At 35.3% G+C, this 25,783-nt stretch overlaps 5 protein-coding genes across 25 annotated transcripts in view; 1 reads left to right on the forward strand and 4 right to left on the reverse strand.

The window, feature by feature from the left end:
- Positions 1-493: 493 nt before the first annotated feature.
- LOC129794917 (lysophosphatidylserine lipase ABHD12) lies at positions 494-10,467 on the reverse strand. 3 transcript variants are annotated; one of them, XM_055835855.1, is made up of 4 exons: positions 10,339-10,467; positions 7,445-8,130; positions 3,748-3,866; positions 494-1,656 (listed from the first exon to the last, which is right to left on the reverse strand). In XM_055835855.1, exons 2-4 carry the CDS (start codon positions 7,534-7,536, stop codon positions 632-634), a joined length of 1,236 nt encoding a protein of 411 aa, XP_055691830.1. In that variant the 5' UTR covers positions 7,537-8,130; positions 10,339-10,467; the 3' UTR covers positions 494-631. The 3 variants fall into 3 exon arrangements, with proteins under 3 accessions (XP_055691830.1, XP_055691832.1, XP_055691831.1); XM_055835857.1 differs by having other exon boundaries at positions 7,833-8,130; positions 10,339-10,447; XM_055835856.1 differs by lacking the exons at positions 7,445-8,130; positions 10,339-10,467 and adding an exon at positions 7,289-7,426.
- On the forward strand, positions 10,308-11,159 carry LOC129794937 (NTF2-related export protein). The gene is made up of 3 exons (XM_055835878.1): positions 10,308-10,594; positions 10,657-10,743; positions 10,816-11,159. Exons 1-3 carry the CDS (start codon positions 10,586-10,588, stop codon positions 11,131-11,133), a joined length of 414 nt encoding a protein of 137 aa, XP_055691853.1. The 5' UTR covers positions 10,308-10,585; the 3' UTR covers positions 11,134-11,159.
- Positions 11,160-11,517: 358 nt separating this feature from the next.
- On the reverse strand, positions 11,518-13,655 carry LOC129794897 (gastrulation defective protein 1 homolog). Its single transcript, XM_055835811.1, has 2 exons — positions 13,467-13,655; positions 11,518-13,378 (listed from the first exon to the last, which is right to left on the reverse strand). Exons 1-2 carry the CDS (start codon positions 13,555-13,557, stop codon positions 11,544-11,546), a joined length of 1,926 nt encoding a protein of 641 aa, XP_055691786.1. The 5' UTR covers positions 13,558-13,655; the 3' UTR covers positions 11,518-11,543.
- Positions 13,656-14,362: 707 nt separating this feature from the next.
- On the reverse strand, positions 14,363-17,083 carry LOC129794904 (zinc finger protein OZF-like). Its single transcript, XM_055835820.1, has 4 exons — positions 16,591-17,083; positions 15,784-16,461; positions 14,719-15,288; positions 14,363-14,654 (listed from the first exon to the last, which is right to left on the reverse strand). Exons 1-4 carry the CDS (start codon positions 16,816-16,818, stop codon positions 14,526-14,528), a joined length of 1,605 nt encoding a protein of 534 aa, XP_055691795.1. The 5' UTR covers positions 16,819-17,083; the 3' UTR covers positions 14,363-14,525.
- A 956-nt stretch (positions 17,084-18,039) lies between these two features.
- Positions 18,040-25,783, reverse strand: part of LOC129794910 (rab11 family-interacting protein 3) — a 49,156-nt gene continuing 41,412 nt past the window's right edge. For 9 of the 19 annotated variants that reach the window (XM_055835828.1, XM_055835836.1, XM_055835833.1 and 6 more), the window contains 4 exons: positions 22,405-22,993; positions 20,583-20,710; positions 20,430-20,468; positions 18,040-18,615 (listed from right to left, as the gene is read on the reverse strand). In XM_055835828.1, the coding sequence (XP_055691803.1) occupies positions 18,475-18,615; positions 20,430-20,468; positions 20,583-20,710; positions 22,405-22,993 (897 nt within the window). In that variant the 3' untranslated portion in view covers positions 18,040-18,474. Of the gene's footprint in view, positions 18,616-20,429; positions 20,469-20,582; positions 20,711-22,404; positions 22,994-24,603; positions 25,311-25,783 lie in introns of all 19 variants that reach the window. The other 10 variants (XM_055835832.1, XM_055835829.1, XM_055835830.1 and 7 more) reach the window with 3 other exon arrangements.

A 25,783-nucleotide genomic window follows, 5' to 3' on the forward strand; every position in this document is an offset into this window, starting at 1 on the left:
GCATGAGGCGATATAAAATTAGTAAGAAAAGTTAGACAAAATTGAGTTTATTTATTTAAATGTTAGAATAGGATCAGATTGAAGAATTAGCTAGGAGGAGGTTTTAAGAACTCGTGAAACAGAGAAGGAATTATTAACAGATTAAGAATTTTCAAGTAGCTTAATACGCCCCCGTAGCTAACCTCAAAATATACTGCAGGCTAGATTAAACCTTCCGCCATATTTTTTTTAAATATAACGGTGTAGCTTCTACATATTAAAACAAAACTTACCTCAATTCCTCTTTTGTCCGACATTAATGCTGAAAAATTCATCTAAAAATTAAGAGAAAGATAGAAAGAAAAATCGCACAGAAACGTTGCGTATCACAATATAACCTTCCTAAAGGTTTGGACCATCTCAAAAACTCTCAAACCAATTGCTATAAAGGCAAACAGCGCCCTCATCTTCCATTAACGCCTATGGTGGTCAACTTATAAAGAAAATAAAAGACTTTCTAACAATCAATACACTTAATTTTAATGACATTCATCAAATTGACTTTATACATTTTGGATGAGGAGACTACAACCCTCAACTATTCTCCCTTTCACTTTTTTTTATCCTTCTTCCCTCGCTCTCTCACTTGAATCTAAAACACCTCATTGCGGTAGGTGTCGAAGAATTTCCTCACAATTTCAGGAAGATTTGGTGCGCGACAAATGTATTTGTGCCCATAGTGGCTGGAACCTTCAAAACGATGAAACTCCACGGGGCCCCAGTTCTTCTTTCGCACATCCAGGGCACGTCGGTAGAGTTTGTAGCCTAATTTGAAGGGCACCACGAGATCATCCTCAGCATGGAGAATGAGTATTGGCTGTGGGAATTCCCCAATGTGCACGTCAGACTCAAATCGTAAACTATTCCGGTACATTGGTTCGGAAATTGTAAAATCAAACCACGGCAGATGTCGGAAGAATTTCGAGAAGGGATGCTCCCGAATTTCCTCGCGAATATTATTGAAGGGACTCTCGAGTACAACAGCTGGTGGCGCGGGAATTTGTTGCTTCTGCATCACGGACAGGAGGTGCGTTGAGACACCTGTGCCGAGTGAATGGCCCCACAGAAAGATGGGATTTGGTGTCAATTGTCGAATGTACTTGTAAACAGCTAATGCATCACGAACAACCCCATTTTCCGTGGGTGAAACACGCCCAGAATCCCCATAGCCACGATAATCCAGCGCTACGACATGATAGCCCATCCGTTGGAGCACCTGAAACAGCTCAACACGATGCGGTGCCGCCCTTGATGCTGTATTCCCATGTAAATACAGCACAACACCTCCGGGAACTTTGGCTAAAACTTCCTCGAAAAATTCATTCTTCCTCTCATCCCCAATTGGGTCAACAAAGCGCTCCGCTAGGCCATTTAGGGCATCCTCCACGGGTGCCGGGATCACGTCTGATTCACTATCAGACACATTCTTTGTGCTCTCCACGGACACACCGAGTTGATGGTGCATACGACGTACCACAAAACCCGGCAAAATATGCCAAACGCCCAAATTTATGTCACAATTCTCCTCCTCATCGCGGTGGGTCACGTACAGATTACGCACTCCAGTTAGACCCGATTTTTCAGGACGACTGAAGTCAATATTAGGTGGGTAAGTTACTGTTAATAAAGAAGAAATAAAGGACAATTTTATTATTTATTCATAGTTCCCCTTTTTCCTCTTTTTTTTTCTCATTTGTTTCCCTAAAAGTATAATTTGAATTTCAAATCTGGCGCCATTAATAATTTAATAAGATGGCGTGGGGACGCCATGTTTTGTTTTGTTTATTATTTATTTAAAAAATGTATTGATTGAATTTATTTTTCATTTATGTATTAGTTTTTATAAATTAGACAAAAGACGCAAAGAATAGAATTTTTAAGGAATTTTCTACATTGACTACAACGGATTGAAAGTTTGGTTATTCTTTAGGTTCTTCAGGTACATGAACAGCATGGAAAACTTAGGAAAAAGCCTTTTGATCTTAATTTAAATAGATCTTAAATTTAACTGATTTTAACACATAGTTTTCATCTGATAGCGTCAATAATTAATAAAATGAGTCTTGAAATGAATTTTAAGATTACCAGAATTATCCTTAAAATTTGGAAATACCTGAAGAAGATGGAAATCAATCCTCGAAAAATTATATAATATCGTAAAATCTAGCAAGTTTATCCACAAATAGGCTTGTTTAACTATCAGTTTCTTAGAAATTTTAACAAACAGACGCCATCTTTGTCTACCCTCTACCATTTTGAAAAAAATCAAATATTTATTTAATTTTTTCAATCCTAAAAGCATCTCTCAAAAAAGATTCTTTAACCTTGAAAGGAACTTTAACCGTCTGTTATAACGCGTGCGGAACCTTTAAAAAAAATTAGCTACAATTTAAAAGCAAAATTACTGAACAATAAAATAAATTAAACAACCATTAAATTAAACAATGAATATAAAAAACTTATATAAATTAGTTTTTTAATTATGTGTGATTCCTAAATTTAAGTGGATAGTAAATAGAACAAGAAATATCTAATTAAAAGACATGTTAACTTCAAAAGAAACAAAAGAAGCTAGTCACGTTTTTGTTTAAAACTTTTCAACTTAAGGGGGGTCTCTTTTGAAAGCTGGTGAAATTAAATATTTTAATTTTTCTTGGGGTTTTTCTTAAACTCGGTTTTCAAGTGTTGGTGACATTTAAAGACTTATCATTAAAGAGTAAGAAAATCACTTTCCGCCATCTTAGATGCGACGCCATCTTGAGATTTTCCTCAAAACACAAAGGTAGGTTTTTCTCAGGATCTACTGGATGGATTTTGATGGGGTAAAAAGCAAATGAAAGAGGACATACCAATGCAAATTTTGATGTACCAGAATTTTGAATTTCCACTCTGGGGCTGAGAAAAGTGGAAAAATGTGACTTTTTTCTAATATTTTTGACGTTTTTCCACTTTTCTCAGCCCCAGAATGGAAATTCAAAATTCTGGTACATCAAAATCTGCACGGGTATGTCCTCTTTCATTTGCTTTTTACCCCATCAAAATCCATCCAGTAGATCCTGAGAAAAACCTACCTTTGTGTTTTAGGGCAGTTCTGTAGAAAAGTCGGAAAATCACAAGATGGCGTCGCACTTAAAATGGCGAAAAGTGATTTTCTTACACTTCAATAATTAGGCTTCAAATGTAACCAACATCGGAAAACCAAGTTTAAGAAAAATCCCAAAAAATGACAACATTAAAAATGTGTAAATTCTAACAGATTTCCCAAGAGACCCCCCTTAACGGTTCCGGATATAAATGTTTTTAGTAACAAATATTACGAACGATAAAAGATTAATCATTCCTTAAGTTTTTTTTAACGTGTCGAATTTTAAGCTAAAATATTATATAATACTAAAATTAATTCCACTTGACGGTATATAAAAATTACAGAATATGCAGTGACGCCTCGAAGTATTTATTTTAATTACATTCTATAAGATTTATTTTTTTTAGTCGATAATTAAACTTTCTTCAACACCGATAAAGGTATTTTTTACACTTATCAGGGTCTCTTTAAAGAAAAACTCATCGAATGAAGCAAACAAATTAAGAGATTCTACTGCGAGTCATCACTGTTAAACCAATTTTTTACGCTCTTGATTCGAAAAAGCATAAAAATGCGTTTTCTTCATCAAATAAAAATAATTAAAGAGTCAAAAAAGTACATACTGAAGGTCAAGAAAAGGATTCCACGCTGTAGAGGAACGCAAAATCTAAAGATGAGCGGCAATATTATGAAGAAAATCACAAAACCCACAAGGCAGACTTTCAGTGTAACCAATGAAATGCTGCAAAAAAATCACACAGAAAAAAAATCCAACAATTAATTTATTTATAAAAAAAAAAACAAAGACGTAATCAGGATGTTATTTCATAGAGATAAGATTATTTTGTTCAATAGACTAAACATTTTCTTTTTCTTGATTTTTCTTTCTCATCAAAATTCATTTGCAAAATCACAACACAAAAAAATGAATTTTATGTCTGTTTTTTTCTTCTTAATGTTAATATCACACCAAAGTACAAATGATGATGTTTCCAGAAGCATGATGATTTTTAATTTAATTTATTTTTCTTCTCACAACAATTTTCTCTACGATATTTCGTGCCACTCTTCTCACATAAAAAACTAAACTGTTGAAATGAAAGGACAACACAACATGTTGAATAAGTGCAGGAGGAGGAATATTAGGAATGTTAGTCAGTTACCACCACCTGGGAAATTTTGAATTATTTAGTGAAAAGTTGGGGGGGGGGGGAAGGAAAAAAATGTTGAAAAGTTATGAAGAAAAGGACACCGTGTGTGAAGGATGGCGTTTTAGTCGATAAAATTCACAATTAATCGATTTAGTTGGGCATCAGCAGCACCCCCAACAATGCTACACTCAAGAACAAATAAATATTTCTCCTCACAATACGTTCTAATGTGAGAATTTCTTTCTTGATCCTCCTCCCTCCTTCAACCCCTTTCACAAAAAATGTCTACACAGTGCCCAATAAAAGTTCAATCGAAAAAAAAAATAAAGGGAAGGGATGAAAAATCAAAAAGAGAAGCATCCAAATGATGCGAATGAAGGGAAATCACCAACTGATTCATTTCTTCTTCATGCGTTTAATTCGACATGAGAGTGAGAGAAATGAGCGAGACATTCAAGTGGTTGGACTCATGTTACTCATGATGGTGTGTCTTTGTCATTCAATATAAAATATAATGTTGGACAAAATGAAGAAAGAAAACAAAAAAAAAGAAAGAAAAGAGACGAAGGAACAATTTATGCTGTATATGTGTACATTGTGTATCAAAAGACCATTATTGTGAAGTGATGTGATTCATACTCTTTGGACGAGATTACATTTTTGTGTTCCCCCTCCCTGCGTATGACTTTTGACCCTGATGGCGAAACTTTAGTTGGTCAATGAACATACTTTTTATGAGGAAGAATGTTAAATTAAGAAGAATTTTAATAAGATTTGTTGTTATCAAGTTGCTAAACAACTCCATGACAAACAAACAAGAGCACTATTCTAACCAATAAATCAATTAATGACATTTCGAAGACTACATTCCTGCTTCATCAGGCTTAATGTTAAAAGTTTTTGCATTTATTTTAAAGAAATAAGATTATTTTCAAACCTTCAAAAATTTGGAAAAAAAGAAGACTGAAGTTACCACAGTTAGAATTTTCGCAAATTTCAAAAATTCAAATATAAAAAAAAATAATGTAGGGGAACGTGGCCCAATTCGGACCACTAAAGGTCCGTGCAGAATGAAAAAAAAATGAAACAAAATCAAAAGCAATATTCTTAAACTTGGTACCATTTTAAAGCCCATTTTTATTCTGTTTTTACTCTTAAAACTTTACATTTAATGTTTTATCAGTTTTAAGTAATAGCGGATTAAAAAGGCCTTAATTGGTTCGAATTGGGCCACGTTCCCCTACTTTTTTTTTGAATGAGAATGAGTAAAATTCTCTTCTAATTTCGGCTTATTATTAATCTGTTTTTAAAACAATGCTTCCGCTCTTTAGGACAAAATAAAATTTGATCAGTCTGGACTTCCTTACGCATTAACCCCTTTCGCGTTTTTTGGGTCATACGCTGACCTAAAGTGAAAAATTTTATTTTTTCCAATTATTTATGAACTTAATTTCTTTTCTGAGATACAAATGCATCAAATTCACGCAAAAGAAGTCAAAGAAAACGTTCTGACTGAGAAAAGTCCTCTGAAATCATTTAGACAATAAATATTGTGATAAAAAGAGCTCATGTTTCAATGTTTCTATGTTTCACGTGGACACAAAAGGTTTAACCTGCTGGCCGCCAAGACCTTGGAGCTTCCTTAGAGCGCCAAGGTGGGGTCGTTGAACGACCCCAAGAAGGAAGTCGATTTTCTCATAAACTATAAAACCGGGAACTGTCGGGTCACTACCTTTAAACTCCTTATATAGTCCTCTTGCCCCTTGCATCACAAATTCGCCACCCGGAAACACGTAGAAGAAGATATTAGGGAAAAACATTTTTCACTCATTTTTCACATTTTCTTCGTGAGAAATTTGCCACGAAGTTGACCGCAACTGCTATTTTTTTCACTACTTCCCCGCATTCCCCTCACTTCCCGCACCGTGATAAATGGCAATATTTCTAGAAAATTCTTTATTCTTTTCAACACTTATGTGCTTCTGACTATGTTTTATGCGATTTATGCTACTTATTCGCGATAATTCTGACACTGAGAAGGTAAAGTAAAAAAGTAAACACAACCCTTCAACCATATGATTTATGATGTGACTAACTTCATTCTGAGAAATTTTCCGCAGCATGGCCGTTACACCAATTTTTGAATTTCCTTCTTCTACATTTTCCTTAATAACTTTTCTTGTGGTGGACGGATTGAGCTGAAATTTTTACACAACCTCCTCAGATAACCAAAGAACTTATTTCCAAAAGATGGGAATGGTATCTTTTATATTTATTAAGTTATAGCACGAAATATAGGGCTGGGGTCGTTCAACGACCCCGCTTGGCGGCCTAGAGGTTAAATTTCTTAAGAATCATTTAAAAATGCATTCAGTCGCGATACAGCCAGACCTAATCTTAAAACCAACTTAAAAATCTATTTTAACCTGACTATCAAAACAAACTAAGAAGAAAAGTCTAATAATGCAGGGAAAAACGTCGCCATGTTGTATTTATAGGTCTTTACGTGAAGCATTTGCGTGAGTGCTTAATATTTCAATATATGATCAATATTTTTGATCAAAGGTGAAACTTGGGCTATCCTTTCGTCTAATTCTTTGTACAATTAGAACATTTCCCTGACCTAAAGAATATTTTTTTCTGCTCTTGAGAGATTTTTTCCCGAACTAGACATATTTTCTTTTATCAAAAAAAAGAAAATAAATAATAACCTCTATTAATAGTTACAAAGAGACATTGAAAAATATTCCATCTCAGCTGAAATGTTATTGCAGTCATTCCTTATCAAATATTATGAATTCAAACAAACTATTACATATACTTATTTGAATAAACATTATATTGCGCAACATTTTCTTCATTCTTCAGTCTCTTTTCACAAAATGTAAAATCTTTTATATCAAAAAAATTCTTTATGTAGAAATGAGAAAAAATGCGCTGAAGGTGAAAAAATTAAAATTAATTCTTTTCTTTTTTGATGGAAAATTTTAAAATTAAGAGAGAAAATAATCACCTGAATGCACATGAAACGGACAAAAGGACAAAGAAATTAGTAAAGAAGCCCGATGGCATATTCAACATCCTCCCTCACAATTAGTTTTTATTTTTTTATTTTATTTTTTTTTTGTAATAAAATGAAAAATTAAATTTTGATTGGAAATCTACTTACAAACCGGCCAGCCAAGCAAAGACAAACAATCCGGGAAGCACCGTCGACGAAAAGAGATTATTAATGATTCGGTGAATTGTGAGACTAGACATTTTTGCCAAGTCTTCAGTTTTTTTTTTTTTTGAATTAATTTCTGTTCAGGATCTCAATCGGGAATCACTACAAAACTATTTTAATTTATTTTTTTGCAAGATCCTTTTTTTTCTCCTGGATGGACACAACACCACCTCTCACCGCATTGAAGGGATGCCTTCTCACTAATTCTCTTTGTTCTTCCTCCTTCCCGAATCAATTGAAAGGCAAATAAACAAAGAAAGTTCTTCCACCCCTATGTCCGTGTGTCTTCCTACTCTTTTTTTCAAAGATGGGCAAATTCAGTTTCATTCACCTCTTGATAAATTTCCGCTTTCGCAGCAGGAGCATAATGTGGATGGGAGACGCGCGCACGTTTCTTCAAAACTCTCCTCTCAAATTGATTTAACACACCAACCAAAGAGAATCCTCAAAATTCAATCCAAAAATTTCCAACACAGAAACTGGTGAGCTACAGTTGCTCCACATTCCCAGCGAAGCTCCCAAAAGATACTGGCATTGCGTTGCGGCCTGCGCAAGCTGCTCACTCACCCCCCGTTCCGACAAAAACTTTTTTCTGATCAAAGGCCAATCTGGGAGATGTTTATTTTGCCCTGGAAAAAGCAAAAACATTTTAGAGCTTTGAAATGTTCGCAAAAATGGTAAGAAAGTACGTGAATGCAGCTTCTCGTTATATTTTTGGTATGTTCAATATCCACTTGTGAAGAGATTATACCGACAACAGGGGTGAATAGGAACTATTTACTTTTTTTTAAGATTTAGCTCATAAATTCGACGTTGAATTGATTTTAAAAGATTTTATAATATTTTGAATAATGCAGAATTTTTAATTGTTAATGGAAAATAATTCAGAGCTTTCAATGGAGGCGCCTGGTCATACTATGCGCCTCCATCGTGCATTCGAAGAAAGATATTCTTTATTCTTAAGGGAGAGCGGGACTAATAAAGTCACTTAAGGGTTTGTAAAAGGCTTAAAATATCATATTTCCTAGCTAGATAGAACAAAATGATCTGAGAAAGAGTTGTAGGGCAGTAAATTACCTAAAAAAATGAGCTATACATTTCATTTTATATATTTGGGAAATATGATATTTTGAGCTTTTTCTAAACCCTTAAGTGACTTTTTTAACCCCGGTCTCCCCTATTGTAATTAAAAATCTCTAAATAGAGTTTACGTCTCCGATAAAGGAGAATTAAAAGAAATAAATAAAAATTTAAAAATTTTGAATTAAAAAAAATAAAAATTTTGAATTACGGCAAAGAACTTTTTTTTATTTTTGCTAAGATATTTTTTGCAACGTTTCGAGGACTCGTATTTCCCTTTTCTTCAGGCAGGCAAAATATGGCAAAATATCAAACAGACACTTGCATTTTGAATGCATTTTTGCAATATTTTAAGCTTTGTCTGAGGAAGAGGGAAATCCAAACACTCGAAATGTCGGAAATATCGTAAAAAATAAATCTGAGAACAAAATTAAGGGTCTTTTCTTTTTTTCACAATTTGTTAAGAAATAGTTAATGAAAAAAGGAAAATAAAAAAAGCATCATTATTTTGTTTGGGTTTTTAAAGAAATTAAACAGCTTAAAGATACAACTTTGAGGTTATGTACAGTGTGGTTTGTTAGGTCTTTAATCATAGAAAAATTTATCAATTAGACATTGAAACCGAATGAGAATTGATGTGCAAAATGCTATAATTTTACAATAAAACTTGTTCTATTCACATTTGCAAGAAAATTCTATTAAAAACAGTGCCCGACGCGTATTTTAACAAACCAAAATGGCGACTAGAAAAACGCTTCAGTTTTGACGAAAGTTTTAGATTTTTTTTACGTTTTTGAAGCTAAATCGATAAATCGAAGTCCTGTAACTCTAATTAATTCTATTCCTACTCTCAAACATTTAAAATTACCATTTTCCTATTCAAAATTACCTATAGTGGACTCCAAAATCCTCTTATTATTTTTTGTCTCTTTCTAACTCATGGGTTTTGCCAGCTAACTGCTAATGAGTTTAAGGACTTATCGGATTTCAAAGCTATCGAATTTAAGTTAATATGCAAGGAATTGAGATTTTGTGAGGAATATTTTATTGTTTGATTTATTGAAACAATTGAAACCATTGAAATTGCGTAAAAGCTCTAACATTTTAGAGGTTAGGAGTAGTTAAACTGCCATTAATCTATCTATACTTTTGTTTCAATGGCTGCTAAGCTTCTAAAATTAACCAATAGAAATGATGGCGCTGCTTATCCATCATTTTACAGCTAAAGCTAAACGGCCGTAAAGTTATTCATCCTACATATTTCTGTTCCTATTCACCCTGGTTGTGCCCTCTTGAAATTATTTTCATCATTATTGAGAGAGTCTTATCGGTCGAAAAGAGAAGCAACAGTGAGTTGTAGAAGTTTTAGAGATGCGAAGGAGGAAGTCGCGGAGAGGAATTGAATTACGCAAAAAAACAATTTTTATCGACACTTCATTATGTGTGTCTTCTATAACCTTGAACTATTGAGAATGAGCTCGTTGAATTTTTTGCAGCCCCCCAATATTGGCCACATGTGCAAATTCTCACGTTTGATAAACTAATAATTCACATTTTATCACGAAAATAGTCGAAATCATTAATTTGATGAGAATATTAAAGGAAAATTCATTGTATCTTCAAAAAGTTCTTTGTGGGCGGATGAAGAATGTGGAATTTCTTTGGAATTCTTTGCATATTTTTTAATTTCTTAAATGATTTTTTTTAGAATTTGACTCAAGAAAAGTTTTATGGAAAATATTAATGAAATTTTTTACCTTTTTTCAGTTAATTAGGCCGAAAAGAATAAAAAGAAAATTGAGCACAAAATAAATTCTTTGCTGAGTTCACGCGCACTAAACTCCGTCACTTTTGTAAGCAAGAACATTTGCAACATACGCTAAGATACAGGGCTAAGAAACATTTTCAGCGGAATAACATAACCTCAAAGAAAGTGTTTTGTTTTGCTTTCCGGCGTTGGATCTTATTCTTTTGTTGTGAAATAAATAAAAGAAGCGCCCCAAAATGGATGAGGTAAGTAATAAAGGTGAATTTTAAGGACTTTGGAGGATCTTTAAGGATACAAATTATTGCAGGCTATACTTGAGAAAATGGACCAAGCGTGCAGGACGTCTGAAGAATTCACAAAACTCTACTACGAAAGTCTCGACAAGAGGCGCCATGTAAGTCCCCCCTCTGTTGTATGAGCCCCTGCAAGTTCCTAACTATTTTTTTTTGTTTCAATTTTCTTCCAGCAAATGTTCCGTTTGTACCTGGACAATGGAGTTCTTGTGTGGAATGGAAATGGGGTAACGGGAAAGGATGACATTCAGAAGTTCTATCAGGAACTTCCTGTGTCTGATCATCAGATGAATACCCTCGATGCTCAGCCCATTCTCGATGCCACTCAACTCACCTTCCTCATTCAAGTCAGCGGTTCCGTGAAGTTCAGCAATGACGGACTTGCACGTCCCTTCCAGCAAACATTCATCATAACCGCCCAGGCGGACAAGTGGAAGATCGTCAGTGATTGCTATCGCCTCCAGGACGCAATGTTCAAGGACAGGAAATAAACAAATCTCTTCCTTTTTTTTCTTAACTAATCTCATTTTATTTTCTCAGCATTTCTATTTACATATTTTACCGATGAAAACACGCAGGGTGTCGAAAGCTCTGAAAATTTACATCCAAAAGAGGGCGAGGTGATTCGCCGAAAGCTCTGGTAAAAATTGCGTTTTTCTCGGATTGACACACATCCTTGACGCCTCCGGAGGGAGCACCTCAGTCCTACCAAAAACTAATTTACATCCATAACGCTCTGAGGATGACCCGCAGAGTGTCGAAAGCTCTGGCAATTAGAATGTTTTAATTACTGAATCAAACAAATCGACGCTCACCGGAAGGAGAATTTCATAAAATTTCCCATTTTTCTCAATCTAAATCACACGCCGGCCTTCTACAATATTTGAATTTTTTATTATTTTTATTCCTCCGTCTTCGGTTTCTTTGCATCCGGACCATCTTCAGCATCAAAGATTGGCTTTGGCTGTGTCTTTGCGTACGCAGGAGCGATCCAGTAGGGATTCTCAGCTGCTTCCTTGGCGTATTTTAAGATTGCCTCTCGCGGGTCCTGATCATCGTCCACGCGCTTGCTAAGTCCGAGATTCCTTATGACGTAGCTGCTGAGGGTTCCTCCGGATGAGGCAACACGTCCACCCTGCCCTGAAGTGATGGGAAGATCGGGTTTTCGTGACTTCACCGGATCTGCACGTTCCTTCTCCATCTTCTTTCGACTTGAGCGACTCTTCTCCTGCCGGAACATTGGTAGCGCATGCGGGGTGATCACCTGTGTTGTCCCCACAACTTCCACATGCTTCTTCTTCCGGTACGTCTTCACAACGCACAATTTGGCCCCACGGAGACTTCTTTTGTCGTCGTAGAAGCACTTCACCACCCCATTGCCACAGCCAACGAAGATTTGATTGAGTTTCGGATGCCAGATGACCTTGATGATGTGAGAATCTGTGACGGGAATGCTGTGAATTTGCTCACTTGTCCGTGCGTCGAAGAAGTACACCGAAGCGGCTTCTTTCTCCCGGTCCATTGACTCTCCTGTCACGAGGATTGCATCGTCGGGGCTGAAGACGCAATCAGTGGTGTCGTAGCGGGAGAAGAGATCGTTGAAGGTGAAGATAGGCTGTTTCAGGTGTCGCATATCCCACAACTTCATACTCCCATCGCATGATCGGGAAGCCAGCTGTGTGCCAAGGTGGGAGAATGTGACGCAGGAGATTTCACTGCCACGACTATGTGCCTCCCGGATGCAGTGGGTTGTATTGACAAACATCTTCCGTGTGTCCCACATTTGTATTGAGCCATCAGCACATCCGGAAGCAATGAGTGTGGCATCCCGGTTGTACGTACAGCTGTGCGGGAGAGTCTTAAGTCCACCCTGAGCGCGGGTTTTGATGACATTCTTCTGTTGCTTCCCATTGGAAGCTTCCCAGATGCGTAGCGTTGAATCCAGGGAGCTCGTGAGGAATTCTTCCTTCCTACTGGGATGCCAGCATCCCGCTGTCAGCTGTGCTGTGTGCCCCTTTGTACGAGCCATATCTGTGATGTATTGATCCCCCTTGACGCATTCCATCTTCTCAAAACCATCCCGATCGAGAATTTTTGCCTGTGAATTCCCGGAAACAACGAGAATCCGATCACCCGTTACGGAATACTGAATTCCCCGGATGGGATAATTCTCACACGGCTGAAGGGTCCGGAAGGCTCTCATTGTTGTATCCATACCGGCAAAATCCCAAAAACACAGGTCGTAGCTCACAGATCCGGAAGCCAGACGAGCCCCCGATGGATCGGCTGACATGGCAATAACAGCCCGTGATCCATGCTGCATGGCAACTTCGTGACTTGCGGGAATCTTCCCCAGGAGGCTTGTGTCCTCCTCCTCATCACTATCTTCTTCATCATCACTCCCACTGCCATCCCTCTCGGGTTTCTTTTTCTTCTTCTCTTCCTCCAATGCGAAATTAGGCGGTGGCAGTGGACCAATAACATCCTCATCCTCCTCTTCCGCTTCTTTGTCATCCTTTGCTGGTGCTTCCGGAAGCTTCTCAACAGCCTTCCGTGGTGTAGAAACTTTCTTTGCCTTTGCAATTTGCTCAGCAATATCAAAGCTCTTTGCTTTCCGTCCAAAACCGGATATTCCCATAATTTCCTTCATATGTTGACTCTCCAAATCATCTGCAATCTCCTCAATGGCTTCATTTAGTTGATTCACCGGGGCATTCTTCCCAAAAGTACCAAATCCTGTAAAATTCAACACAAAAATGTAAGAAAATAAACAACTTTTGAGGTTATGTCCACTAATGTTTACAAAATAATAAAACTATTTTACCTTCACTTTGTGGATTTTCTTTGGTTTCCTCCGTGCTGGTTGATGGTTTTGAGAAATTAATTTTCCCAAATGTTATTTTGGGACGATTCATTGTAGTAGTTCTCTTGCAATTTCTTCACTGAGACTAAAAATAATGAGCAGAAAAAAAATATTCTCCTAACCTCAAACTAATTAAAAACTTGTTGTTTTCATCTTCTTCTTCTTCTTCCAAATAGGAGTGTAATGATTATCGATATTATCGCTACCTAGGTAGCGATAATATCGATTATCTGTCTGTCTCCCTCACACTTTTAGTTTTTCGCAATTTTCTCGCGTTTTCCGCCGAATTTTCCGGCCGGAAGTAGTTTTTTGTGACCGGGAAGCGACGCCGCGTCGACTGGCATCAAAAATTCCAAAACTACGCGAAAATCCATTTCCGGGAAAAAAAGTGCGTGTAAAATCCCCAACCGTCAAAATCTCCGCGGGCCCCAAATTCCGTACAGAGGGGCTCCCCGGGGGCCCCAAAGCATTCGTAAGCGCCCCAGGAGCTCCAAAAATGTGTTTTATGCCCAAAAATTCGGGAGAAAAACAAGAAAATCACGAATTTTGTCAAAATGCAACAAAAAATTCGTTATATTTCAAACTACCGGCGGCTTTTCGGCCAAAATTAAGTTTCCCGAAAAACCGCTCGAAAAACCCGGAAAACCTCCGGAACAGATGCAGGGGGCCCCAGAGAAGCCCCTTGCGGCAGGAAAAGCCGGAAAATTGTGTTGGAATGAAGAAAATTAACTTTGAATACCGCCGCCAAATGTTTTTTGGCGAAGTACTCAAAGCTCCCCGTGGGCCCCCTAAGAATTCCTGGCAACTTTTGGAGCCCCAAAAATGAGTTTTTCCATGGAAAATTAATTTTTTGAAAATGTTTTTCCACACGCAACCACAAAACATTTTGTGTTTCATTGTTGTTTCACTGGAATGTTTTATAGTTGTTTATTATGTTTGTTTTATTTTGAATAAATTAACCAAATTAACGTTTTTTTTTACCAGAATCGCCATTTTTTTTTAATGTATAAAAATAGAAAATCACTGAATTTTAACGTTATGATGCTTCTGCATGTGATTCCGGAAGTCTCTTTTGATCCAGAAGAATCTTTGACAAGTTGTACATTCAAATGGGGCTTTCTCCTTCAAATGACATCGTCGGATGTGAATCTGCAAAAAAAATGCTTCCTGTAATAAATTCTCTAGGAAGAAGGAGGGCAAGAAGTTGACTCACCTGAAGCTGAGATTTGTCTTTGTAAACCAGATCACAGTGCGTACATTTAATCCTCAGCTTCCTGTGCCTCTCATACATATGCCTCTTGAGGGATTTTTCACAACGGAAGTTCCCTTTGCACCCCTCAAAGGTACACGTGAAGGTCCAAGGGGGCTTCTCGTGTGTCTTCATGTGCTCCTTGAGGATGCTCCGTCGGGTCATTCTTTTCCCGCACACTTCACACTGCAGCAAACTCCCGGCGTCTGACGTCTCAAGGTGCTTCAGCATGTGCCTCTGGACACTCTCCTTCCACCTAAAACCCACTCCGCAGATTTCACACGTGAAGGGGAAGTGCTCCGTGTGCAGGACAGTGTGCTTCCTCAAGTTATCCCTCGTGGAAAACATCCGTCCACATTCAGAGCACTGGAGTTCACCAACAACGCTTGAGATATTGGGATTAGTGTCAGTGGAGAAAATGCCCTCATTGTGGGTCTTCCAGTGAATCAAGAGTTCAGCCTGAGAGATAAATTCCTGGTTGCACCATTTGCAGAAGTACTTCTGCTGCCTCTCATGAACATTCTTCTCATGAATCTACCGGAGGAAGAAATCAGTTACAACCGTTGAAGATTTGAATTTTAAATTTTTAGTACATAATTTAGTCCTAAATAAACGATTTTTCATTATACAGCAGACATATTGAAAAAAGCTTTGAAAATTCAATATGGAAGAAAATTGAAAAAAAGAGGCAAAAAATATTAATTTCCATAAAATAAAGGACGCCAAGGAGCTAGAAAACTTGGATTTAATTAGATGAAGCATTAGAAATAATTCTAGAGGAAGTAATAGAGAGAAAGCGTGAAGGAAGATCGTTTTATGTGAGTCTACAACAATGGCGACTAAGGATTCGTCAAAAATGATTTTTTTTGGTCTGAAAATAAGTTTTCTGACTTGATTTTCTGCTAGATTAGTGCTAAAAAAACAAGAAAATTGGTAAGAAAATTGAAATTTAAAACCCAACGGTTCTTCGGAACGAAACACCCAAAGAAGCTCCCTGAGAACCAGCTTTGCGTTCCCTAAATCCCTTACCTTGAGGTACCTCTCGAATCTGTAGGATTTCTGACACAGGTGGCACTTGAAGAGCTTCTTCCCATCATCCGTGTGTAGCTTTATGTGCCGCGACAGAGCAAACATCCACCGGAAGGACTTCCCACAGTGCGGGCACTCATGCAGCTTCTCGGTGGAATGACACGTTTTGTGAAGTTCCAATCGGGATTCATTGGCAAACGCCTTCCCACACACTTCACAGATAATCTTCTTCTCCGTATGACGCCTCTTCTGGGAGTTTCTTTGGGATTTCTTCAACCCCATTTGGTTGCCGGAAGACTGAATACTCCGCAGAGATTCCTCAAGTTCACGAATTGTCTCCTCGAGGGATGCAAGGGGCGTTTCCAGGGATGCTAGTGGTGACATGGAGGCTTCGAGACTCTTCGTGGGATCCTCGAGATCTTCAAGGGTTTTCTCAACAGCCACCCTAATGGGATTACTCCTGTCCTCCGCGCCATTTTGATGCAAATCAAACAACTTGATAAAGTCTTGATGATCATAACCAGGTGCGTCCACTAGCAATGAGTCATCGTGATTGGATGCAACAGAGCTGGGAATATCAAAGAGATGTTCATCAAAGGCAATTTCTTCAACCTCCTGAGGTTCCTTTGCGGCATCCACATGGGGTTTGAAGTACATGAGATCAGCATGATCACTATCCTGTTTGAGGGAATTATTGAAAAGATCACAAGATCGTGATTTTATTCATGATCGCATTGAAAGATCAAGAATTTAAATTTTTTAATTTAAAATTTTCAATTAAAAGAAAATTCGAATGAGATCACTCACTTCTAAATCACAAAGATCACTGGGAAGATCACCAAAATTCCCCACATTGCCCGTTTCCTCAAACAACCGAATGACTTCATTGACAATCTCCTCAGTGGGCATTATGGGGGCATTAAAGGCACTCACAAAGCAATTTTTAATACTCTCGTAATTCCCAAAAAATTGATAGAAACTCTTCACGAGGAAAATCCGTTGCTTAAGATTGTACTTTTCAAGGGAGCTTCTCATCGTCTGGACGAGCAGCTCCCCGGCACTTTGGGAAATTACTATCACGGCGGCGGTGGGAAAAAAAGAAAATAAATCTGAGAGAAATGGGTGATAAGAGTTCAAGGTTCGCTCTCTCTCTCTCTCCCGCCACAACTGATAACCGCGCGCAAAGCTTAGGGGTCAAATTTGAATGGGCAGAAGGAATTTTCAAAGTGGCCCAGCTGGGCCTCCGGCAGCTGGGTAACCCTCGCGATCAGGTCAGCTTGAATGCCTGAAGATCACTGATCATTCGTCGACTGAGCCACCTCATCTCTGCTGGACTTCATTCAGTGATCATTCAGTGTGAGAGAGAGTTGAAAGATCACGATAAAAAAATATTTATAGGAGCGAATGTTTGGAATGTTCAAAGAACATTTTTTTTAATCAAAATCCTCATTAAAATGTAAAAATAAACTAAAAAAATAAAAATATAGTAAGTAGAAAAGCTAGCAGGACAATGATCGCAAATGATCTTTGAAATATCATTTAATTGTAATATCTTAGTAGTAATTTTACTTGGTAGACTACAATGATCAATACTTTGTCGCAAAAATCAAAATATTCCGGAGAGAAAAACCTTTTTATCCAATAAACATTAACATGATCACGATCTTTAATTTTTATCCTGATCATTATATTTCTTTTTATCTCAATTTGAATTTCTCATGCAGATATTGCTTCCAATTTAATCAATTTTTGGATGTTTTGAAGATAACAAAACCCGATCAAGGGGACTCTGTATAAGCAAAGCACACAGAGGATCAGGGGAGATCGCATTGAGTGAGTAACGTAATATGTATACTAAAGTTAACCAGATTGATTGATTGTTGTGAAGAAAAGTGTATTTCCGCCATCATAAAGCACTAAATTATTCATCAGTTGATCTTATTCAGGGGCTAATTTGGTGTTGCGGCAATTTTCATCTTTTCAAACTGACCCATTGTGTGAATTTATTCTTGTTTACAACCACTCTGGTGCCACACACTTGAACAGTACAAATGAAGACATTTTTTTACATCCTTAAAAAAACAATCCAGAGTTGAATTTTAGAAAGATTCTTTCATTTTTTTGAGCTTTTGTTGTGTAAAAAAAAAAGAAAAATTCTCCATTTTGATCGAGATTTGAACCGAAGACCTTCAACTTGTTGCTGCAACACGCTGTCCGTTTAACAAATTAAAGAAGCTAAGTTTAAGTAAAACATCATTTTGCAAAAGTATTATTTTTTTATTATTAATTTGTTCGCATTTTTATGAATAATTTACAAAATAATCTACTTGGGGGATGATTTTTATTAATTGTTGTAAAATAATAACAAGAATTAGTAATTAATAATCCTATTTTTAGCCACATTTAATCACAAATTTTAAACTAAATTGCTCAACAATTTACACGATCGCACGATCACCTTTATTGGGATGTCCTGTTTTTTATTTATTTTTTATTCCTTTGATCATAAATCATAAAATCTTCCTTTTTTAATCTATCTACAATCTTTTAAATCCTTCTGTTTTACGCATAACACTCTCAAATTAAAAGCATTTTTAATGACAAATAAAAATATTTTTTTCTTCTAATTACAAATATCTCTTCATAAAAATCGTTTTTTTGCTGAGGAAATTGAAATTATTGAATTTCTCATTAATTCCCCGCATTTGACACTGAATTGCTTTTAACCTCCAACAGTTGAGGGTAGTTTTCGACAATATTGAGAAGGATGGTGTCGATGTAGTGCTTCAGCCTCACATTTTCTTCCTCTTTGTCCTGATAGGCCGTCTGGAGCTGCAAAGAAAATTAAAAAAAAAATTTTTTAATCAATTTTTAAATTCTTTCAATATTTCTTTAGAGAAGAAAATATTTGAAGATGATTCGCAAAAGAAGTTTATTCATTTTGATGAACAAAAAAAAAATATTTTCAAACAGATAAGCAAGTTATAGAAAATATTCCAAGAAGTTCATAAAACATTCTCCTAACAATAATTTCTCAGCAAAAAAAATTCGCTTCTAAGTAATTCTTACTAAAAAGCTTTTGAGCATATGCTTTACATAGTGAGCTCTTTTTAATTTTATATCCACGAATAACAATACATTTAGGGATATATAAATTCTGACAACACTCTCTTTATTAATAAACAACGATGCATATGCTTCATATAAAAGTGAAAACACTTTACCCTTCTAACGGCGTCAGTTAAGAATCTATGACTAACACAAATGGAAGAATAAAGCGTTCTGCTCATCTCAAATGAATTCCACATCACTTTTTAACAAAGAAAAGCATATGCTTCATACACAAAAAAGCAAAATAGACACAGTGCAGTTATTTCTTTAAATATGCCGCTATCGATTATCTGTCTTTTGAAATTTAATTTTTAACTTTAGCTACATTAGCAATGAACGCAATGAAGCATTTGCTTCATGCACAAAAATATAAAATAGAAAAAAAGATTTCAAAATAAGAGAGGTCTGTATTGTTTAATTGCTTTATGATTTTATCAAGATAAATCGTCACTTGAAGCGGCATCAAAATCTTTTTCTTTTTTTTTCATTTGACTGCAATTGTTGTGCAGGTTGTGCATGAAGCAAATATACATATGCATCTACAAAATGCTCTTCAGTCTCAATATCGATGAGACCTAGCAGTTTTCTTTTGAAAAGAGAGTTCAGTAGTAAAACAAAACACTCTAAAGATATTAGAAAATAAGTAATTCACCAATGAAGCATTAACGCATATGCTTTATGTGCAACAATGTAATGGTTTTTTTTTCCAGAGAAAAATGGAAAAATCTTCGGGTTTTCTCGTATGTTTTATGATCTTCTGTCAATCTTCTATCAAGTCAATATAATTTTTTAAACCAAAAAGTCTTAAATGCATAAAAATGAATAAACTCCTTTCCCTTTCAAATGTATTTTCATCTCTTTTTTTGATTTACCCCATATAATTTCATGCATGAGCGTCCAAAATGAATCTTTTAATCCTTTTTTTTCAAGTAATTTTCCCCTTAAAAATGTTTGTGTTATATGTGAATGAAATGAATATATATTATTTTTTTAGTGTATTGAGGTGAGTTATGAAAAAATAGGTGTGAGGAAGAAAAGAGTCAGTGAAGTGAATCAGATGCGGCTTTGCTGTTGCGTGTCACCACTCCTCAGTCTTCACCCCGAAAAAAAAATTATTACTCAACAGTTGCAAGGGCAAATGATGAACTAAATGCTCGTTTTGATTTTTTTAATATTAAAAATGATTTTTTTTAAATTTTTTTTTACACTTAAGGTTAAAACATAAAAAATTAAAATTAAATTCATCACATAAGAAAATAAATATTAAAGGTACACAAAGACGAGTAGATTACAAAGCTAGACCCCCTTTTGAGATGGATCTTACGCAGAAAATTACGCAAATTTAATAAAAGATAAAAGTTAGAATATGACTCAATCGAGAAGGAGGAGGAAATAAAATAAACCAAAAAAAACAGAAAGGAAAATAATTAAAGTAATATTCGTAGCAGGAGGTCCTTCGCAGAGCCCTTTTGAGAAGCAAAACATGCAGGTGGAATAAAAAAAAGGAGACGTGGGAGGTGTTTTAATTAGTTTACCTGCGTGAGTGACGTCAGCATAGCCGCATCTGTTCCATCCTGCAAAGACAATCTCAAGTGAGTTAAGAGTGTGAAAGTTTTTCTTTGAAATCTTCCCAAAAAAAAAAAAGATTTTCTTCAGTGTTTTTAAGAGTTCTTTGACGACCCTTTTACCTGACTCTGACTCATGTCATGCAACTCCTGCGCCAGGCTATTCGATGTTCCATTGAGGAGATTTCTTCCCTCTTCAACGCCTCGTGTTAGAACAAGTGCCTGGAGTTCCTCATTGGCTTCCTCGAGATCTGCAAGAGAGAAAGAGAAGAATAAAATAATTGATTGAAATTCATAATTTTAAGATTAATTCTTAAATAAAAATTGAAAAAATACAAATTCGTTTGAAGTTTCTTTTAAAATTAATTTGAATTTAAATTAACAGAAATTCTAAAATAGAGTTTTAAATAGACTTAAGATTCTTAAATTTCATTTTTGTCTAAGAGTTCAGAAATAAAATATTTTTAAAAAATCGATAAAAAAATTTAAAATTTCTTAAGTAAACTTTTAAAGTTATTTTTCAAATTTCATTAAAGAAAAATTAACAATAATAGCTTTAAAAGTATTAATTTTAAAAATTTAAAAAGTTGAGGTTTGGAGCTTTTTGACTCTATAGCTACAAAGACTCAAAAAAAATCTTAAGAGTTTTCTTAAAAATCATTTTCAGGGTTTTTAAGGGTTTTTTTTAACGTATTTAACAAAGTTAAAAATAATTGAAAAAAATTAATTTGGTGATTTAAAAAAAATATATTTCTGAAATTTTGAATTCTTAATTCTTTTCATTATAATTTTATTTGACTTTAAGTTTCATTTTAATTTATTAAAATTTTGGTTTAACGAGAATTTTGATTTAATTTAGTAACAAACTTTGAATTGATCTAATTTTTAATAAAAATTTAAATATAAACTAATTTTGAAACAGAGTCCATTAAAAGTATTTTTTAGGCGTAATAAACTATTCCTAATTGATTTTTTTTTAATTTCGATTTTTTTATTAAATATTTGTTTAATTTTTGAATCATTAACAAGATCAAATTAATTTTTTAAATTATACTTAAACCACAATTTCAACAATAATAATTGAAAAGGTTTAATTGTTTGATTTTTTTTTTCAAAATTAGCTCAAAAATCATTTAAAATAATTTTAAAAATTTGATCTTGTTAATTATTCAATATCAATAAAACAAAATTATTTTAACAAAAATAGAAAACTTGAAAACTTTAAAAAATCACTAAAAACGGTTATTTGCTCCTAAAAAAAAACTTTTAATGCATTCTGTTTGTAAATTAGTTTTTAGTTCAAATTTTTATTAACAAATAGATTAATTCAAAGTTAGTTGTTAAATTAATTCAAAATTCATTAAAAACTAAAATTTTAATAAATTAAAATTAAATTAAAAATCAAATAAAATTATAATGAAAAAAATTAGGAATTTCAAAAATCAAAAATATATATTGTTAAATCATAAAATTAAAATTTTTTTAATTCTGTAATTTTAATAAAAAAAAATTATTAAAAATGATCATTAAAATTAAATAATTGTCCCTAATTGATTGCAAAAAAATCTAAAATCATTTTTATTTAATTTAAAGAATAAATTCCTTATCAATTCATTTCAACATCTCACAGAGAGAAATTTGAATTATTTGTATTTCATAACTCCGATAAGGAATTTTCCCGGAATCATCGTGTTTTTCTTTTCGTTTATTTTTAAGAAAACAAATTGATAAGAACCTACTGGAGCTAGATTAAACCCCCCTATAGGCAGACATCAATGTAAGAGCTGAATTGAGAGCAAATACTAAATCTTCGGGGAATCCCATCCTTGAAAGCAACAAACTCAGAAATCTCTCCGCGATTGATAAGAAAATTCAAATGTAACGTCTTCTAACGACTTAAGAGATATTTGTGATTTCTTCTATTCTTAAGATTATGTAGACTCACTTTTGTTAACTTGACGCAATTCATCGAGCTCCTGATGTAACTCCTCCAGTCTTATGGATTCCGGGGACGTGGTGGGCATGGCTGGACCTCGTTCGCTCCTCAGTCGATCCACCTCCCGACTCATTTCCAGCATCAACTCCTCTGTGGCAACTTTCTCCGCCAGCAACTTCTTCTCGCGCGCCTGCAGCTCCAAAACTTCCTGCTGGAGTGCCGTATAGTTATCCTTGGTGATCTCAAGCTTCTCCTCCGTGGCATGGAGATCAGCTGCTTGTTTATCGCACTGAATTCGCAGCCGGTGGGCCTCTTCCTGCAGTGCTGTCGCCTCCTTCTCCACCGTTCGCACCTTTATCTGACAATTCTCCGTCTGCAGTTGCGCCTCACGCTCCATCCGTGCCAGCAGCTCACGATTCCTGCGCTGCTCCTCGGCGATCCTCTCCTCGGCGCGCATCTCACATTCCCGCAACTGCTCCTCGAGCATGTGATAGCGCGCCTGGAGGACCGCATATTCCGTCTTGGTGCGCGTCGTGATGTCCTCCACGTTGTTCTGTGAATCAGCCAAATTTGTTACCTGTCGCTGCAGCAATTCGAGCTGAAATGATGAAATAAATTATTTTTAGTTATTTTCTCGGAGATTTTTCTTTATTTAATAAATTGTTTTTTTTTAATCAAAAATTCTCTTGCGAATTCCCTTAAGAAAATTCTTTTCATTTTTTGATTTTTTTTATATGATTGAATTACATATTATTATGAAAACACTGAAAGAAATAGTTGGTAAAGTTGGTAAAATATAATTTTGTGACAATTATTTTTTTACTCGATGGCAATGTAATAAATTGTAGTAGGCATACGTCGAAAAAATAGAACCCGGCTGACCTACAACATTTTTTACTATTTTTAAAGTAAAAAATTAAAAGGAACATTTTGTAAAATAATAAAATAATTTAATGTTTTCTTAATTCTGGAGAAAATGTTTAAGAAAAAAGCTCGACGGGGCTTAAAATCGAACCATTTTTGTCTCTATTTGTTGACACAGCCAGATAAAATATTGATTAACGAATCTAATCTTTAAGCTGAGGAATTTCTTATCAAGAAGACAGAAGATAAGTTTGCAAACTAATGAAAATTCCGTATTTCAAACAACTCCGATGCCCTTTCCCATAATCAAAATCTTATCGGACATTTTTTCTTGAATTTCTAGTAATTCACAAAGTGAAAAATATCTGCTAACTTTACAAATATTTAGCTCAAAGGTTTAAAAATTTTATATTATTTTTTTATTTTAAATTAATTTAATATTTTTTGTACGGTTTTTGCAAAATTGATGTAAAAAAGTTTTAAAAAATATCGAAACTTAATAAGACGTAGATTTCTTTACCTTTCAATGATAGTTATAACTTTAACTATCATTCATCAATTAAAATTTTAATGAAAAAGTTTTTTTTAGGTTTTGTGTAGCAAATTCTTCTCAGTTTTTCATGATTTGCTTAAAGATAATTGAGATAAATCACATTTGACATTTTACCCCATGCTTATGTCCCCACGCTTCTGTTCCTTAAATAAATCGAAAACACCATAAATATATGTAAAAAAAAAATGCTTTTCCGATTAAATAGGTTATGTTTTGATCTTTTATCGCAATAGAAAAGCAACCAATACTACATTTTACAAGAAAAAAAATAAAAACAAAAGATAGTTCATTTTCTACTGACTTGTTGGATAAGAAATTCCAGCAGTGTTTTCATTGGTTACCACTCTTATACGAGGTGAAACCTTGGTGCAAAGTTAATTTGAATTGTATACTTTGTTCATTGAATGTTGAATTTAAAAAAATTCTACTTGAAAAATAATTTATAGTAAATAACCATTTACCACATTTTACCAACTTTTATAAAAAATATTTATTCAATTCATTCGCATAATTTCTATCAGTGCAAAAATGTGACAATTTTTTTTTCAGGGAGATTTAAAGGCGCCCAGACACTTAAAAAAAGAGATTATATAGCTAAAAATAAAATATTATGAAATAATGTGAGCAAAACAACTCATATAATGCCTAAAGTTGCACACGGAATTCTCACGGAATTGAGAAACGTATAGTGGAAGGAATAATATGATTTTCAAGATCATAAAGCACGATTAATGATCACGATCGAAATGGGATTTTCGTGGTAATATCTGAGGGCGGGGGAGGAAACCTACTTGTTCGTTGAGAGAATCGCAAACTTCAGCTCTGATGCCATTCAATTTGGGCGTTGTTGTCCGCAGTAGTTTCTGATTGTCCGCAATGAGACGCAAATTGTTATTTTTGAGATTATTTTTCACATTATTGATCTCAACGAGATCACTTATTAGCCTATCTTGACTAGCTTCCACCAGCCCCTTTGGGCTGACAACGTTGCTGCGATGCGTAAAATCTTCGTCTTTCAGCGTATCTGGGGTACCACGATCGCAATCATCAATGAAAAATCCCGAATGGGGCCCGGATGATCGTACACCGTGCTCGTCGTCACTTTCCGTGGATGATTCGGTGGCGTTGAGACTGAGGAAGGTCTCTTCGTCCACGAGAATGGCGCGATTTTTGTCAAATGCGTGCTGTTGGCAACTTAAATCGAGATCTTCGACACTCGATGTGCGTCCATTTGTATTTATTGGACCGATAAATTCAAATTGGCCCTGCCAGAGATCATAATCCAAATCCAAACTTTCTGGCTGACTCCGGGATTCGGGTGTCGTCATGATTTTCCACACTTTCACCCCAGAAAACTCAACACCGCAGCCACACTCACACACTTTTGCACCTTAAGTTGGTTCCTTCAGGTGATTGTGTCTCATCATCATTTTTTTCTTCTTACTTAACAACAACGCACTTTTTTTTCACACCAATTCTTCACGTGCCCCACACAATGCTATTTAATATAAATTTAAATTATTCTTTTTTCTGTGAGAAAATACATCACAATCAGCACAAATTTTTAGAGAGGAAAATGATTTATTTTCTCTAAATAAATCTCCCAACACTTTGAGATCAAAACTTCCTCCAAACTTCCATTCGTGATCAATGAATCGTCAATGTTTGGCCATTTCCTCGCGAAAAAAACGAGACTTCCTCCCCTCCATCATCATTTAACTGAACCAAAACCAAACAGACTCTACCTCCTCTGCCCCCTTCCCCCCGAAACACCTTTATTGAAGCTTTTCTTTTCTCTTTTGCACCTGAATCAATTTTCACGGGTGGAATTTAATTAATGCGCTCTTTGCACACCCAAAATGTGAATTGAAACTGAGAGTGATCTCTTTTTTCTTTCATTCCCAGCAATGAAAATGTATTTTTTTTTTCACACAACAATTGAGAAAGTGTTAACAACATAATTTGTATATT

Source organism: Lutzomyia longipalpis, chromosome 4 (assembly GCF_024334085.1).
Source record: "Lutzomyia longipalpis isolate SR_M1_2022 chromosome 4, ASM2433408v1".
Lineage (NCBI taxonomy): Eukaryota > Metazoa > Arthropoda > Insecta > Diptera > Psychodidae > Lutzomyia > Lutzomyia longipalpis.

Bases quoted from the DNA above. Each gene is read 5' to 3' on its own strand.
- LOC129794904 (XM_055835820.1), bottom strand. From the start codon at position 16,818: ATGAGAAGCTCCCTTGAAAAGTACAATCTTAAGCAACGGATTTTCCTC. The intron at 16,462-16,590 runs GTGAGTGATCTC...TCCCTCAAACAG, and splicing joins GTGATCTTTGTGATTTAGAA to GATAGTGATCATGCTGATCT. The intron at 15,289-15,783 runs GTAAGGGATTTA...TTCCTCCGGTAG, and splicing joins GATTCGAGAGGTACCTCAAG to ATTCATGAGAAGAATGTTCA.
- LOC129794937 (XM_055835878.1), top strand. The intron at 10,744-10,815 runs GTAAGTCCCCCC...ATTTTCTTCCAG, and splicing joins GTCTCGACAAGAGGCGCCAT to CAAATGTTCCGTTTGTACCT.
- LOC129794917 (XM_055835855.1), bottom strand. From the start codon at position 7,536: ATGTCTAGTCTCACAATTCACCGAATCATTAATAATCTCTTTTCGTCG. The intron at 3,867-7,444 runs GTAAGTAGATTT...ATTTTTTTGCAG, and splicing joins TTTGCTTGGCTGGCCGGTTT to CATTTCATTGGTTACACTGA. The intron at 1,657-3,747 runs GTATGTACTTTT...CTTTATTAACAG, and splicing joins AATCCTTTTCTTGACCTTCA to TAACTTACCCACCTAATATT.
- LOC129794897 (XM_055835811.1), bottom strand. From the start codon at position 13,557: ATGAATCGTCCCAAAATAACATTTGGGAAAATTAATTTCTCAAAACCA. The intron at 13,379-13,466 runs GTAAAATAGTTT...TGAATTTTACAG, and splicing joins AGAAAATCCACAAAGTGAAG to GATTTGGTACTTTTGGGAAG.